Source organism: Astatotilapia calliptera, chromosome 20 (genome assembly GCF_964374335.1).
Source record: "Astatotilapia calliptera chromosome 20, fAstCal68.1, whole genome shotgun sequence".
NCBI lineage: Eukaryota > Metazoa > Chordata > Actinopteri > Cichliformes > Cichlidae > Astatotilapia > Astatotilapia calliptera.
In genome coordinates this window covers 5,032,200-5,047,761 of record NC_137441.1, presented here as the reverse complement: position 1 = coordinate 5,047,761, position 15,562 = coordinate 5,032,200, and the positions used below count along the sequence as shown (strand labels likewise).

Sequence of the window (15,562 nt, the reverse complement as noted above, 5' to 3'; positions counted from 1 at the left end):
TGACATCTCCTATATTGGCTTCCCTTCATTGGCTCCCTGTTAAATCCAGAATTTAAAATCCTGCTCCTCAAATACTAGGTCTTGATTAATCAGGCCCATCTTATCTTGATGACCTTATAGTAACTAGGGATGAATTATTGTGGACTTCAGGAAGCACACAGCCCCACTCCCCCCCATCATCCTGACTGACACCCCCATCACCTCTGTGGATTCATTCCGCTTCCTGGGTACCACCATCACCCAGGACCTGAAGTGGGATCCCACCATCACCTCCGTCATTAAGAAAGCCCAGCAGAGGATGTACTTCCTGAGGCAGCTGAAGAAATTCAACCTGCCAACACGGACGATGATGCAGTTCTACACTGCAATCATCGAGTCCATCCTCACCTCCTCCATCACCGTGTGGTACGCTGGAGCCACTATCAGGGACAAACAGAGACTGCAGCGTGTTGTGCGCTCTGCTGAGAAGGTGATTGGCTGCAGATTCCCATCTCTGCAGGACCTGTACACCTCCAGGACACTGGGGCGTGCAGCTCGGATCTCAGCTGACCCTTCTCACCCTGGACACAGTCTGTTTGACCTGCTCCCCTCAGGCAGGAGGCTCCGGTCCATTCGCACCAGAACCTCTCGCCATAAGAACAGTTTCTTCCCCTCTGCTGTTGGACACATGAACAATAACCGACTGTTCCCACCACTAACACATGACCCTACGCTGTGTTCACTGCATCATTCCATGTTTGGCACTGATCACCACCTGCACTCATGTATATATCATGTATATATCTATCTACTTAGCACTTTTAATTCTTATTCTTATTTTTATTTTCATGTCTATTTAAGCGTAATTTATGACAGTATGTTTGCACTGAAGCACCGCAGCAATTTCCTAATGTTGTAAACCTGCTCAACATTTGGCAATAAAACCCTTTCTGATTCTGATTCTGAACTGATCCGATGTATCTGACCTAAATTACTCAATCGGATATCAAGGAGAAATAAAAATGTAATCCGATCCATTGACTATCACAAAAGCACCTGACAAAACTTGGCGACTTATGCGACATGGCATAAGTATAGTATGCGTCACGTGATGGAGCAGCTGTGGTGTGCGAGATCTGTCAGCGGTCTGGCGTTACTTCACACGGAAAGGATTTGGAACCTCGCTATGTGCTTGCAAACCAGCGTTTAATCTCAGGGGAAGCTATCCCAGAGAAGTAAAGCCAGTGTGTAAGTTCATCTCTGAATGTTTGTAAAGCATTCCCATGTTAAGCTTAACAACGATATCTGGATCTCTGACCTCTGTGGGTTGTCATTGCTAAGTCTGACCATACAATGGATAGACTCAAGCTTTACTTTGCAAAACACAGTGTTGTTGGCTAAACAGTTTTATGTTTAAAACAAAACAAAACAAAAACAATAAAAAACACTTTTTTCATACTTGTCCTAAATTTTGTGCAGAAATTACACAAAATTCAATCTCAGGTTAAATGTGATAAAAACAGCTTACACTGACATCCATCTGATAAAAGATGAGTGTCCTGCAGCTGTGTTTGCATTTATTTGCACTGCTTTCCACTCTGGATGTCTATTTATGTTTTGCCTCATTCACACAGCTCCTGAAACTTCTTAATGTTTCTCTGCAGCATTTTGTCTGCTATTTACAAATTCACTGCTTTGCAAAGTGTCTATTTCCTTCATTTCCAGAATTACCTGAGGAAACTTCTTCTGTTCTGTTCATCTGTAAAATAATTATGAGTATTTGTTTTTCTCTAATGGTTAAATCTTTATGTGTACAGAAGTTCATGAAGTCATTACTAGTTAATGTTAAAGGGATGGTTGGCTCAAAAGAGCTCTGACTTTTTGTCAGCCTGGCTACAGTGCTGAAGAGAAACCTGGGGTTGTTCTCATTTTCTTCAATCAGTGATGAATAGTAAGATGTTCTAGCTTAATGGAGGGCTTTCTTATAAAGCAGCAAACTATTTCTCCGGGCTAAATGATGATCCTCTAAATTTGTGACACGCCATTTCCTCTCCAGCTTACGAGTCATCTGCTTTAGGGTACGTGTTTGAGAATTATACCACGGAGTCAGGTACTTCTGATTTGTGGCTCTATTTTATTTATTTTTTTTATCTTATTAACAAGATAATTGACCTCTGTTGGATTAGCGTTCAAGTAGCTGCTCTGCTCTGTGTTGGTACAGGGCACTGAAGGTGTTAATAGTGGGTGAATTACATTCTTAAACTTAGTTACAGCGCTTTCAGAAAGACATCTACTGTGATAAAGTCTACTCTCCACAATCAATTATTGTAAATTTAAATGTTATCAGGAAATGATCAGACAAGAGAGGGTTTTCAGGAAACACTGTTAAATGTTCAGTTTCTATGCCATACGTATGCCTTATATCAGTGCTCCTGGACTATTAATGGGTTTAATTTAGTGGCTTGGAATACTAATCCCCAAAGGTCTGTTACTTTTAAAAGGGTGAAGCAAACTGTAAGACCTCTTTATGCTTTATTAATATTCTAATTTTTACTTTTACTGTTTCACAAATGGATAAAAAGGCAATGTTCACAATTTAGACTTTTTTAATGCAGGATATTTTATTAGATCAATTTAGCAGGAGCAATGCAAAAGCCAGAAAGTCCAAACAAACAAAAGCAAAACCCACAGAATTAAATTTGTTGATTTATACTAATCAAAATAACCTACTCTGATCTAAAGCTCAGTGTGTTCTGGTCTTTGAAAGGAGAGAGATTCCAGAAGAGATGGGCACATACAGCGCTGCTTATCTCAGTGTTCTGTGTTGATTCAGTAAAAAGGACTAGATGTTACAGTCCCTGATAATGCATAACAATCCAACAGAAAAGCAGCATCCTTTTGATATTAATTATCGCAGGAATACAGTGGAAATCCAAATCTTCTCAAGTTTACAATCGACTGGACAACAGTGGAAAGTCTTAGAAGTTGTAATCAAGCAGGAAAACAATTGAAATACAAATCCTTGAATCTTGAATTTATAACCTAACATAGCAAAAATGAGCAGAGAAAAAGTCAAAATCTGCAAGTCCACATTTTGGGCAGTGATCGATCCCTCTGATGTCTCTGCTGGAATTTTCAACAGTGAACTTCTTTGATTCAACATAATACAATTTCTCTTATTCAGAATCATATATAGTAAGTAAGTAAAATTTTATTTGTATAGTACTTTTCAAGACAAAAATCACAAAGTGCTTCACAGAAAAGCTAAAAGCTAAAAACAGAAATAAACCAAAAGAAAGTTTAAAAAATATAATATATATTATATATATATATATATATATATATATATATATATAATGATTATATATATATATATATATATATATATATATATATATATATATATATATATATATATATATATATATTATTATTATTATATATATAATGATATAACGCATCATTATATAGTATATAATGATGGGTTGGTGACAGATAATAACACATAAACTTCAGACATTACAATAATTTTCATTACTTAAACAAATTTCTCATTTAACATATTTATCAGACTTGTACTTTGATTATATCTTTGATCAGGACTAAAGATGACTATTAGCAAAACCACATATAGACTTTATCATAGCACATTTAAAAGTGATACAGAAAATCATAGCACTTTTTAAAAGTGCTATGATTTTTATTTTATTTTTTCTACAGCCTTTTATTTTATTTTTTTTTACTTTTAAAATAAAAGGCTGGATGTTAAGACCTTTTATCCTGCCTCAGATGTGATGAGAGGTAAGCTGGGGGAGACTACAATCTCTCTCTGTCCCACCCCAAAAACAACTACAATACATCTGCAGATGTGATGCACATTCAAATATGATGATTAGGGAACCTACACGTTAGTGCCCTCTTTGTTTTCTTTATTTTTTGTAAATATTTTACACATGCCATCATATGCATACCTCACCCCACTGCGGATTGCTTCATTGACCTGACATATCTTTCCCTTCAGCTTCTGAAACTTCTCTGTGTCTCCATTTTCTTTCATCTTCTCAGTCAGGTAGTCCAAGTGGACATAAGTGGACACTGAATCAACTTTCAAAGCAATTTCACTGAGTGTTTCAACATGTTGGAAAACCATGTCAATCCACTTTTCCTTGTCTGCTTCAAGATTATCAATTTCTTTTTGGAGATCATCCAAAATCGCAGATGCCTTCAAAGATGCTGCTTTGTTCTTGTCATACTTCTCCTTTACATCTGTCAGGGTTTTCTTAACTTTCTTTACCTTGTTCACATATCTCCATTTTTCTTTTACATGAGCTGATGCAAGACACTTCCTGCTACAAACAGTGCAGCGTCCTCCTTTCATGACCTCACAGTGTGCTGGTTTCCAGGCCACTGTGCATCCAGGATAGTGACAGGTCTCCTCACACAATGGGCAGCAGACAGCTGCTTCATAAAAAAACAGTCCCCACATCCCAGTAGAAATCGACTCTTTGTGTTTGTATGGCTCATTAACTTCTATTTCAAACTCTGCATTCAGCTTCATTTGTTGTTCATGCTTCTTCACAGCTTGCTGAATCTCTTTGATTTCTCTCCGTTTCAGCTCGATCAGCTCAATGCGGTCTTGCAGGTTTTGGATGCAGGCTGTCAGTCTGATGTGTTCCTTTATAACTTCCACAGTTTTCTCCAGTTTTTGAGGAGCAGTATTTTTCAGAAAATCTGTTAACTTTGCAATTCCATGTGCTGATATTATATCTGGAACATCAGGGTATCCTTGCTGATTCCGGACTTCATGCTGGTAGTTATCAAACAGGAAGTGAACAGGCTCATTATTCTCATTTTGTGCACATTCAATGTTTGCAGCTTTAAGAGCTTGAAAAACATTTTCAGGTCTTCTTCCATTTGAGTATGTGATGAGGAGAACAATGTGTTTCGCTATGTCATTTCCAAACAGAGACATTATTGAATTGAAGATGTACAGGAGGCGGTCACTCACTCGGCATTCGGTTGCCTTCACTACCAAACCCACTGCATCAATTTCATGAACTCCATCCTGCGATCGAAACAAGTCAAATAATTTTTGACTGATGATGACATCATGTTCAATCCCTTTGGTGCTTCCATATCCAGGTGTATCAATGATGGTCAGAGAGTAGGGCAGAGTTTTACCTTCAAAACCAAAGATCTCGTACACGATCACATCTGAAGTCTGACTTTCTGACTGACTTCTCCTCTCATCCTCTACGATCTCAAACCAGACTTCATCCTCCCACTTCACTCCCATGGTGTAGTTGAGCAGAGCGTTGATCAGAGTAGATTTTCCTGCTCCTGTTTCTCCCACAAGTAAGATGGTTTTATTTCTCTTTTCTGGATGTTTTTTACCAAAAGTAACTTTTTTCAGAGGTCCACTGATGTCCGTCTTTGCCATTACCCTATAGCGAATAGGAGGTCTTTCAGAGACCCTAACACACCTTGAAATAATGTGCTTGAACTTTGATGAGCCAGTATTCCTGTCATAAAAGAAATACAACAGAGCAGAAGCATCATTAGACTGTAAGTGCTAAGTGGGTGGGCAGTTTTTCTTACTGTTTCAATTTTTAATTCCATTTTATTTACACAGCACCAAATCACAACAACAGTCACCTGAAGACACTCTATATTGTAAGGTATCCCCTACAATAATACATAAACCTGCTTTTATTGCTCTTAGGCATGAACATAATACAATGGCACGCCACTGATTTTACATTTTAGGACAAAAAAAATTCTGCTGGGATATGTACACGTTTAAAGAGACCAGAAAGAATAAATATATTATAAGGCTCTCAAATCTATCAGAATAATCTGAAAACTGTTTCTAAATCAGTAAACTTGCTTAATCAGGGCCTCACAGTGTGCTGGTTTCCAGGCCATTGTGCATCCAGGATAGTGACAGGTCTCCTCACACAATCGGCAGCAGACAGCTGCTTCATAAAAAAAACAGTCCCCACATCCCAGTAGAAATCGACTCTTTGTGTTTGTATGGCTCATTAACTTCTATTTCAAACTCTGCATTCAGCTTCATTTGTTGTTCATTCTTCATGATTAAGCAAGCTAAAGGCACATTTCATCACTGCCATATTTGCATTGAAAATTATGTTTCTGTTTTTTCCCTCTATGATATTTGATGTCTTCCATGTGTTCTGTGTCAGGCACTGCTGCAGAGTCAACTGTATTAAATAATCAGCTGCTGTTTATCTAGGCTTTAATATTTAACAGACCAGAGCATATATTAATGAAATATGTCATTCATAACTGTAACATTCTGGACAGTGAAGTAAGTTGAACAAAAAGAGAATTGTACCCTGCAGTTGTCTTCTATTGCACTACACTACATGCTATAGTAACACTTATTTTCCGCCAAACAACATATTATATAATCATTATTTTCTGGTTCTCACTCTGGTCTACAAGAATACACTTTTTTGTCATTTTGCTTCAGTAACAACACCGCAGTGGATTTTAAATTAAACACCAAGATACAGGGAGTGCAGAATTATTAGGCAAGTTGTATTTTTGAGGAATAATTTTATTATTGAACAACAACCATGTTCTCAATGAACCCAAAAAACTCATTAATATCAAAGCTGAATGTTTTTGGAAGTAGTTTTTAGTTTTAGCTATTTTAGGGGGATATCTGTGTGTGCAGGTGACTATTACTGTGCATAATTATTAGGCAACTTAACAAAAAACAAATATATACCCATTTCAATTATTTATTTTTACCAGTGAAACCAATATAACATCTCCACATTCACAAATATACATTTAAAAACAAAACAAAAACAAATCAGCGACCAATATAGCCACCTTTCTTTGCAAGGACACTCAAAAGCCTGCCATCCATGGATTCTGTCAGTGTTTTGATCTGTTCACCATCAACATTGCGTGCAGCAGCAACCACAGCCTCCCAGACACTGTTCAGAGAGGTGTACTGTTTTCCCTCCTTGTAAATCTCACATTTGATGATGGACCACAGGTTCTCAATGGGGTTCAGATCAGGTGAACAAGGAGGCCATGTCATTAGTTTTTCTTCTTTTATACCCTTTCTTGCCAGCCACGCTGTGGAGTACTTGGACGCGTGTGATGGAGCATTGTCCTGCATGAAAATCATGTTTTCTTGAAGGATGCAGACTTCTTCCTGTACCACTGCTTGAAGAAGGTGTCTTCCAGAAACTGGCAGTAGGACTGGGAGTTGAGCTTGACTCCATCCTCAACCCGAAAAGGCCCCACAAGCTCATCTTTGATGATACCAGCCCAAACCAGTACTCCACCTCCACCTTGCTGGCGTCTGAGTCGGACTGGAGCTCTCTGCCCTTTACCAATCCAGCCACGGGCCCATCCATCTGGCCCATCAAGACTCACTCTCATTTCATCAGTCCATAAAACCTTAGAAAAACCAGTCTTGAGATATTTCTTGGCCCAGTCTTGACGTTTCAGCTTGTGTGTCTTGTTCAGTGGTGGTCGTCTTTCAGCCTTTCTTACCTTGGCCATGTCGCTGAGTATTGCACACCTTGTGCTTTTGGGCACTCCAGTGATGTTGCAGCTCTGAAATATGGCCAAACTGGTGGCAAGTGGCATCTTGGCAGCTGCACGCTTGACTTTTCTCAGTTCATGGGCAGTTATTTTGCGCCTTGGTTTTTCCACACGCTTCTTGCGACCCTGTTGACTATTTTGAATGAAACGCTTGATTGTTCGATGATCACGCTTCAGAAGCTTTGCAATTTTGAGACTGCTGCATCCCTCTGCAAGATATCTCACTATTTTTGACTTTTCTGAGCCTGTCAAGTCCTTCTTTTGACCCATTTTGCCAAAGGAAAGGACGTTGCCTAATAATTATGCACACCTGATATAGGGTGTTGATGTCATTAGACCACACCCCTTCTCATTACAGAGATGCACATCACCTAATATGCTTAATTGGTAGTAGGCTTTCGAGCCTATACAGCTTGGAGTACGACAACATGCATGAAGAGGATGATGTGGACAAAATACTCATTTGCCTAATAATTCTGCACTCCCTGTATAATTGAAGTGCAGACACCCAGCTTGCTTCTGGATGTAGTGTTTTGAGTGGGAGAAACATTTCATCAATCTTATCAAAAGTACATTTATCTTGAGTCCGTGCTCTGTACTAATGGCCAATAACCATTAGTCATGAGAACTCATCCAAGAGTCCTGTAGAAGTAATTTGGACGAGAGACAAAACATAATTCCTACTGAAAAAGTAACCTCTAGATGAACAGCTCTAGAAGTACAGATCAGTTTTCTCGGATATTCTTACCTGTATCATTGCGTAAGTATCAAATAATTGCATTAACTGTTCAGGAATTTCAACGATTTTTTCATGTTGTGAGTTCAAGTGGAAAGAGATAGCAAATGCAAGTTTAATGCTTGCAATCAACTCTAGATCTTTTATCTGCAGAATGTTATGAAATAACAAAGGAATAGGCCTTTTGTTAAACCCCTTGAGTGACAGCTGAAAGTCTGAAAATCAATCAAATATTGACAATACTTAAAATGCACTGGGTGGCGTTCAGTGATAAAATTACAGAAGAAAAATTAAGTATTTGTTTAAAAATAGGAGTGGGTTTCATATTTGAGCCATTGCATTTGACCAGGATGCTTGCTGGGTACTCCTAGGTGAGGAAGATAGGGCATGTCTAACTGGTGTCGCCCTGGAAGACACTAAAAAATACATACTAATATGTTTTAGTGCAAAATTTTATTTAAAATATAATAATTGCTATGTTTAGACCAATCGTCAGGACTACTCTTTAAATTGATATTTTTTTAAACAGCAAAAGTTTCCATACTTTTGTTTTTTGTACATACAGTTGTCTGGGCATCTCTGCTTACATTACTGCCCAAACAAGTGTTAGAAAATGGATTGTTTGCTGCTAAACAAAGTGCCCACTTTGATTAGTAGTTAACAGGCTCCGGGACGTAGTCGGTGTGTCCGGTCTGGGTTTGAAGTGGTTTCAGTCATACCTCTCCTACAGATGTTTTAGTGTTTTTGCAAATCAGTTTATGTCACATTCTAAGGATCTGACATATGGGGTACTGCAGGGTTCAGTTCTGGGTCCTGTTCCTTTTCTTTTGTACATGTTACTCTAGGACTTATAATTAGGCAGTTTTAAAATCTCGGTACTGACTTTTAAAGCTTTGAATTGGGATGCCCCTGCCTCCATTTCTGAACTTTTAGAACCCCACGCTCCCTTTCACAGCCTGAGATCATCTAATCAAAGGCTGTTGGTAGTCCCACAAACCAGAGGAGATAGATCTTTTAGAGCGGTGGCCCCTAGGTTGTGCAATGCTCTCCCTCCATCAGTACGTTGTCTTGATTGTATTTATTCTTTTAAAAAGCAGCTTAAGACTCATTTATTTAGATTGGCTTTTAATTAGATTTGTGCTGTATGTTTGATTATTGATGTATTTTATGTATTTCTGTTTTTATATTACTGTGAAGCACTTTGTGGATTTTATCCAGTGAAAGGTGCTATATAAATAAATTGATTTGATTTGATTTAATTAATCTCATATTACTCACATTGTCATGATAACTTGTAAAAGGAGCTTTATTCTGCAACAATTGCCTGTAGATAAAAACAACAACAACAAAAACAAACAGTTCAGTCAGCTACAAGATATTAATTGAAAGGTGTCTGTATTGGATGAATTTTATCATTAATAACAACTACATTTACTATAATTTCACTAAGCTATATTTTACGGAGGAACAACACCTACAGTGTCTTGGTAAAGGCAACAAGATAAATTAGTTTTGCTGAAATCACCTTTTTACCGTCTTGAAAACTTTAATGGCTTACACTTGAAATGATTTTTACCTGTGTTGTTGGCTCAGTTTAAGGACTAGCAGCAAGCATTCAGTGTTTTTACAGTCTTCAGCAGAGAAGAGACCACACAAATTCTCCTTCCTCCAGTAATCTTCTTTTGTTGTTCTGCTTGTGTCACACTTTTTCTTTTCACATTTTAACAAAAAGAACCAATGAACTGCTCATCATCCTGTACACAGAGAAAAAAAAAAGGAAACCAAGGAAAAATTAGGTTGACCTGCAGCAAAATAAAACTGTAGAAAGTAAACTTTCGGCACATACACACTAACATATTTTACTGCAAATTTTCATTTAACATGTGACAATTACTATGTTTAAACCAATCATCTGGACAATTCTGAAAATGCAGACTTTTTGAAACAGCAATTACTCAGTTGTAGTTTAGGGTTGTTTTTCAGACTGGCAGAATCAGGGGCCTTTGGAAATAGTGACACATATACAATGGTTTACTTTACAGTGAATTTTGCTTTGTGGTTTTCCATCCTTTTGTTTCTTGTGTGTGTACATAAATTGTTAAGTACTAATCGTAATATGAAAAAAAAAAAAGTCTCCAGTGCTCCATAACATTGAAATGCAAGTCAAACAAAGATTGGTCCTCAATTATGGGCTGGACAATACTGATAACTGAAATAAACAAAAGTAAAAGTGAATTAACGTTTACATTTTTTAAAAAGTAATGTGACAGTAAAAATATAAATAACTAACATGAAACCTGTGTGAAATTCTTATTATTGTGGTGAGTCAGCATGAAATGAACAGAGTGAACTAAAGATTTGTGTAGAAAAAGGAAATTGCACTCGCCACTGTTGTTGAGAGAAACCTGATGGACTCCGGTGAGTCTTCTTTTAGAGACTGTGAGATTATTATATTATCTTAGACCCCTAATTAAAGATGGTGAAATCATTATGTAGTTTTAGTTTGCATTATTCTCCTGACTTAGAAGAGGTGATAACTATTACAGTTATTAAACTGATTTGCATTACATTAGACTGCTGATTTATTGTGAATGAATGATATTGTTTTATGATGCATTATACTGCTGAGGTATAAGACATACTGAGTCATCGCCTTATTTGTTTGATTAGAAAAGAACAGAACATACTGCACAGGAAGCCAAGGTCATAACTTAGGCTCACTGAGAGAGAGAAACAATGTGAATGTTTAGGTTTTATGACTAGGTGGAGGGGGGCTGAAGCTATAAGAATGGGAGGAATGCTCAGACACTTCAGGCGGACACCATCCTGCGCTACTCTCCGGACGGTTTATGCTCAAAAGTGTTGTATGGAATAATAAGATTTGTATGGAATAAAAGATTGTTGATTGAGCATTTATACACCGAGTATTGTCCTTCCTTCAGCCCAAAGATCAAAAGAATTGGGAGGTTTTAACAAGACAAACAGGACTCAACTGCAGCTCTGCTGCTGCTCTCTCACACTTTTACTTTCACTTCTCTAAAATTACCTTGAACTTCTTTTTTTCTGGTGTTGCTCCACCTCTTCTTGCAGCTATTTGTCTGTGTTTCCTGCCTCTCCCTTTACAGGAATCTGCCAGTTTATATTTAGTGATGTGCGCAGCAAGTGAGAGGAGTCAGGAGTTTGGGTGAAATTCAGAAGAAACTCACAGGATTTCCTTTTTCTGCACCAAACTAAAAGCTTCGGGTGGCCACTAAACTATAATTTTGTTAACCCTGAAATTTTTCTTATCTAAAAAAAAAGTTAACTTAAACTTTTAGTCGTATGTGACATAAATTCTCACACAGTTCTCCATTGCTCTGCAAAGACATTACATTTGTGCAACTTAATTGCATGTTGGAGGTATTTCTGCTCTTTTTTGTGATCAGTGTTATGGTTATAATGCATTGTGCATATTACACAGAAGACTTGTCTGAAAAGCAGAGGTGTGGACTCGAGTCACATGACTTGGACTCGAGTCAGACTCGAGTCATTAATTTTATGACTTTAGACTTGACTTGAAAAAATGTTCTAAGACTTGTGACTTGACTTGGACTTTTACACCAATGACTTGGGACTTGAATTGGACTTGAACCGGTTTACTTGAAAAGACTTGATATTTTACCCCAAATATAAAATTTAACATGCATATTATATAGAGATTGAAAATGTGACGTCATTCACGGGTAGAACCGCAAAGGATTCTGGGAACTCGTGGCAAGCGGTAGTAGCGCACGCAGGCTTTCAATTAAAATCAGTTATACAGCGATAAAAAGAAACACAAAAATGTCAAGAAGCCGTTGTATTATTAACTGCAATAGCCGGTCGCATGACAGCCACGGGAAGCCGACGGGTAAAGAGATCGGTTGTTATCGGATTACGTCGTTGAAGAGAAATTGTTCAAGCCATGTTTCCGAAGTAACAAAGACGCGACGGATGGCCTGGATTGCAGCCATTCAAAGATCAAATATAACGTCCCAGAACACTCCAGCTCACAGGTTAGTCTGCTCCAAGCATTTACACGAAGGTCAGTCTGCTGTTGTAGTTAATGCGTCATTTTCATAACATAATTAGTGATATAGGTTACAAGCAAGTCTGGCGCTGAACAGAAATTGTCGCGCTATGCTCCTTTATTTATTGTGCATAAATAGTGAATTGTCCTGACACAATATTGTGTTTCGCTTCTGTTATTATGGTACATTGACAAAAACATATACTTTTATTCACAGGATAAAACAGGTTTTTTGTATCACTAATTGCCCAGTACGATTACAGCATACAATATTGTTGTCACTGCTACATTTCTGTGATGCTACCAGAAATGATTTCCACTACTAATTAATTACCCTTGAGCTCAAAGGTCCTATTAATAAACGGTTAACGAATGTGTATTTATGACGACGATTTGTGAGACTGGTAAACTTATGATACGTACGATGGTCTTTACTTTCTACACGGTGCATTTCAAGGTCCTGTATCCATCCGGCGGTAAACTGTACCTGGACTTGTTGCAGTGACCTGAAGTTACTAAACTTCACGAGTGTATGCACTCACTCCAAGAACCGTATGATTATAAATATGCATATAAATATGCTACAATGAGATAGCTGACTTCATCTAACTAGAAAATGTTGTCCAGGCTACGTTGGTGATGCAGTTCTTTTTAATGTGTATGATATTTTTGTCATGCGATTTTAAAGCCGGTCCTACAACCGCATCCAAGAATAACATGCAGCTTATCTCAGAACTGTCGGTGAAAATTATTCTTGGAGCTAGGTTTAATTGAGCTGCATTTTAAAGAGGTGCAATTTCACAATTTGTGTATATTTTCTAAGTTCACTATTTTGTCATGTGTTGAGAAAAACACAGATTTTAAAATTACATGGTCTAATATTTACATTTAGCATAACTGCAACATTATTTTTTCGTTTTTTTTTTAAAGACTCGAAAGGACTTGAAATTCAAAGTTTCAGACTTGACACTTGACTCGGACTTTTACACCAGTGACTTGAGACTCGACTCTGACTTGCCTGACATTACTTGAGACTTGACTTGAGACTTGAGGATAAAGACTTGAGACTTACTTGAGACTTGCAAAACAATGACTTGGTCCCACCTCTGCTGAAAAGCAATAAAGCAATGCAGTGTATTACTTACTTGCCGGAGAAAGTAATTCAGTATGCTACTTGTTACATTACCTTCATATAACTTTGTAAAATGTCCTAAAACCACAGTCACACAATTACCAGTGAATAGTATAAACATATAGGCTATAGTTCCAAACACCAACACAAATTCCTACTATAATGAGTACACACGTGGTGTTTTTCACAGTATTCAGGTATAACACAAAGATGAAAACCAGCACTAAGAGACTTTAAAATGATCTCCACAGTGATTCAACTGTAGAAACATGAACAAGTAGAAACAAAGGCTGCAGTGACTGCTCATTACTGGGGGTTTTTTTTTTTTACCTTTTGAAGTTTAGGGTCTGTCTGATGGGCTGACGTCAGCATTCACTGAGCTTTAAGAGAGGGATCTTAAAGCTCAGTTATGTTAAACATGATGTTAACACTAACCTTGTTGGTTTGCTTAGCATTAGCATGATGTCAGGGCAGATGCTCATTAAGAGCCAAAGTTGTGTTAACGGTATGATGCATTTGTTTCTGTACTGAATACAACTTCCACTTTACCATTGCGCTCTCTTCCTTTTGTGCAATAAAAATAAAAGTAATGTCCATATCCAGTTTGCAAGCTGTGCTGTTATTTTCCTCCTCCTGCACACAAATTGAAATCAGTTGATTGTAGCTCAAGTGCAAGTGGAACTGGTTGGATCAATAGGCAAACAGCCTAACAAGGAATTAGATCTTTCTCTACAAGAACCAGTTTTCGATTCTAATCCCTAGTGATTATTCAGCATGAAGTGAACAGAGTGCACTGAAGATTTGTGTAGAAACAGGAAAAGTGTTCAGCTGCACTCACCACTGTTGCTGAAAGAAACCTGATGGACTCCAGTGAATCTTCTTTTAGAGACATACAGGAGTTGACTGCTGCTCTGCTGCTGCTCTCTCTCACTTTTACTTTAACTTCTGGAAAATTACCTTGTTTTTCTGGTATTACTCCAGCTCTTCTTGACGCTGTTTATTTGTGTTTCCTGCCTCTCCCTTTACAGGAATCAGCCATTTTATACTCAGTGGCTTTGTGCAGCAAGTGGGAGGAGTCAGGAGTGTTGTGTGCATAAAGCTCAGTTTACTTCATTTTTTACATGTAGCTCCACCTCTTCCTGAAGCAGGTTTTTTCTGGTTTTGGTGCATCTTCCTTTACAGGAACTACAGCATAATGTAATATCTTAAGTCAGCAGTCCCCAACCTTTTTTGCACCACGGACCAGTTTATGTTCCACAATATTTTCACAGACTGGCCTTTAAGGTGTCGTGGATAAATGCAACAAAATAAAACCAGTACTGGTAACAAAAAAAGAAGATGTATTCATAACACACGAGAAAAGACACAGGGAAACCAAGTTAATGATAAAAACTATTTTAAAAAGTGATAAAAACAAGTAAAAACCCTGAAAACCATAAATTTCACACCCAAGCCTCAACTCTCGCAGCCCGCTACCAAATGACTAACAGACCGGTACCGGTCCATAGCCCAGGGGTTGGGGACCGCCATCTTAAGTATCACAAACAGATATTAATAAATAAATACATAAAAGACTCTAGAGATTGCATATAATTCTTAATCTTAGCAGTCGACCCCACAAGAGGCTGGCTACCCTGATACAAGTCAAAGGCATGGTCACAGGCACTGGGGAAAGCCTTCATCGCGTCTGTCCCAATTCGAAGGCTGCTCCAAATGCGGCTGACACATACATCCTTCATTTCCCCAGATTTGAAGGATGGGTTGGGTATATCCTTCATGGCCCAAACTATCGCAAAATTCATAGCTGTGGAACCTTTTTTTTGGAAAAAAAGGTGGATGGCTGAAGTGGGGCAGCCGAAGAGTAAACTTTTAAAAGTACTGAATATTATGTCGCCTATTTATGTGCAAATGTTTAGTAACAAAGAACATTAAAACATCACTGTTGGCCTCATGTCGGCAAAGGTATGTGAAATTAGTGATTTTAGCACTTTCAGCGTCAACTTAAAAGCTTAAAGCCTTTACTTTAAAAAGTTGACCTTAATCATACAGAGAATGTGATCATTTTATGGATGATTAAAGT

At 37.9% G+C, this 15,562-nt stretch overlaps 1 protein-coding gene and 1 long non-coding RNA gene across 2 annotated transcripts; both read right to left on the bottom strand.

The window, feature by feature from the left end:
* Positions 1 to 3,414: 3,414 nt before the first annotated feature.
* LOC145423204 (uncharacterized) lies at positions 3,415 to 5,495 on the bottom strand. Its single transcript, XM_080295420.1, has one exon. It carries the CDS (start codon positions 5,417 to 5,419, stop codon positions 3,881 to 3,883), a length of 1,539 nt encoding a protein of 512 aa, XP_080151546.1. The 5' UTR covers positions 5,420 to 5,495; the 3' UTR covers positions 3,415 to 3,880.
* Positions 5,496 to 9,526: 4,031 nt separating this feature from the next.
* On the bottom strand, positions 9,527 to 14,449 carry LOC145423079 (uncharacterized). Its single transcript, XR_013904192.1, has 3 exons — positions 14,321 to 14,449; positions 9,879 to 10,056; positions 9,527 to 9,626 (listed from the first exon to the last, which is right to left on the bottom strand). It is a non-coding gene; the product is annotated as an uncharacterized LOC145423079 (long non-coding RNA).
* Positions 14,450 to 15,562: the final 1,113 nt, after the last annotated feature.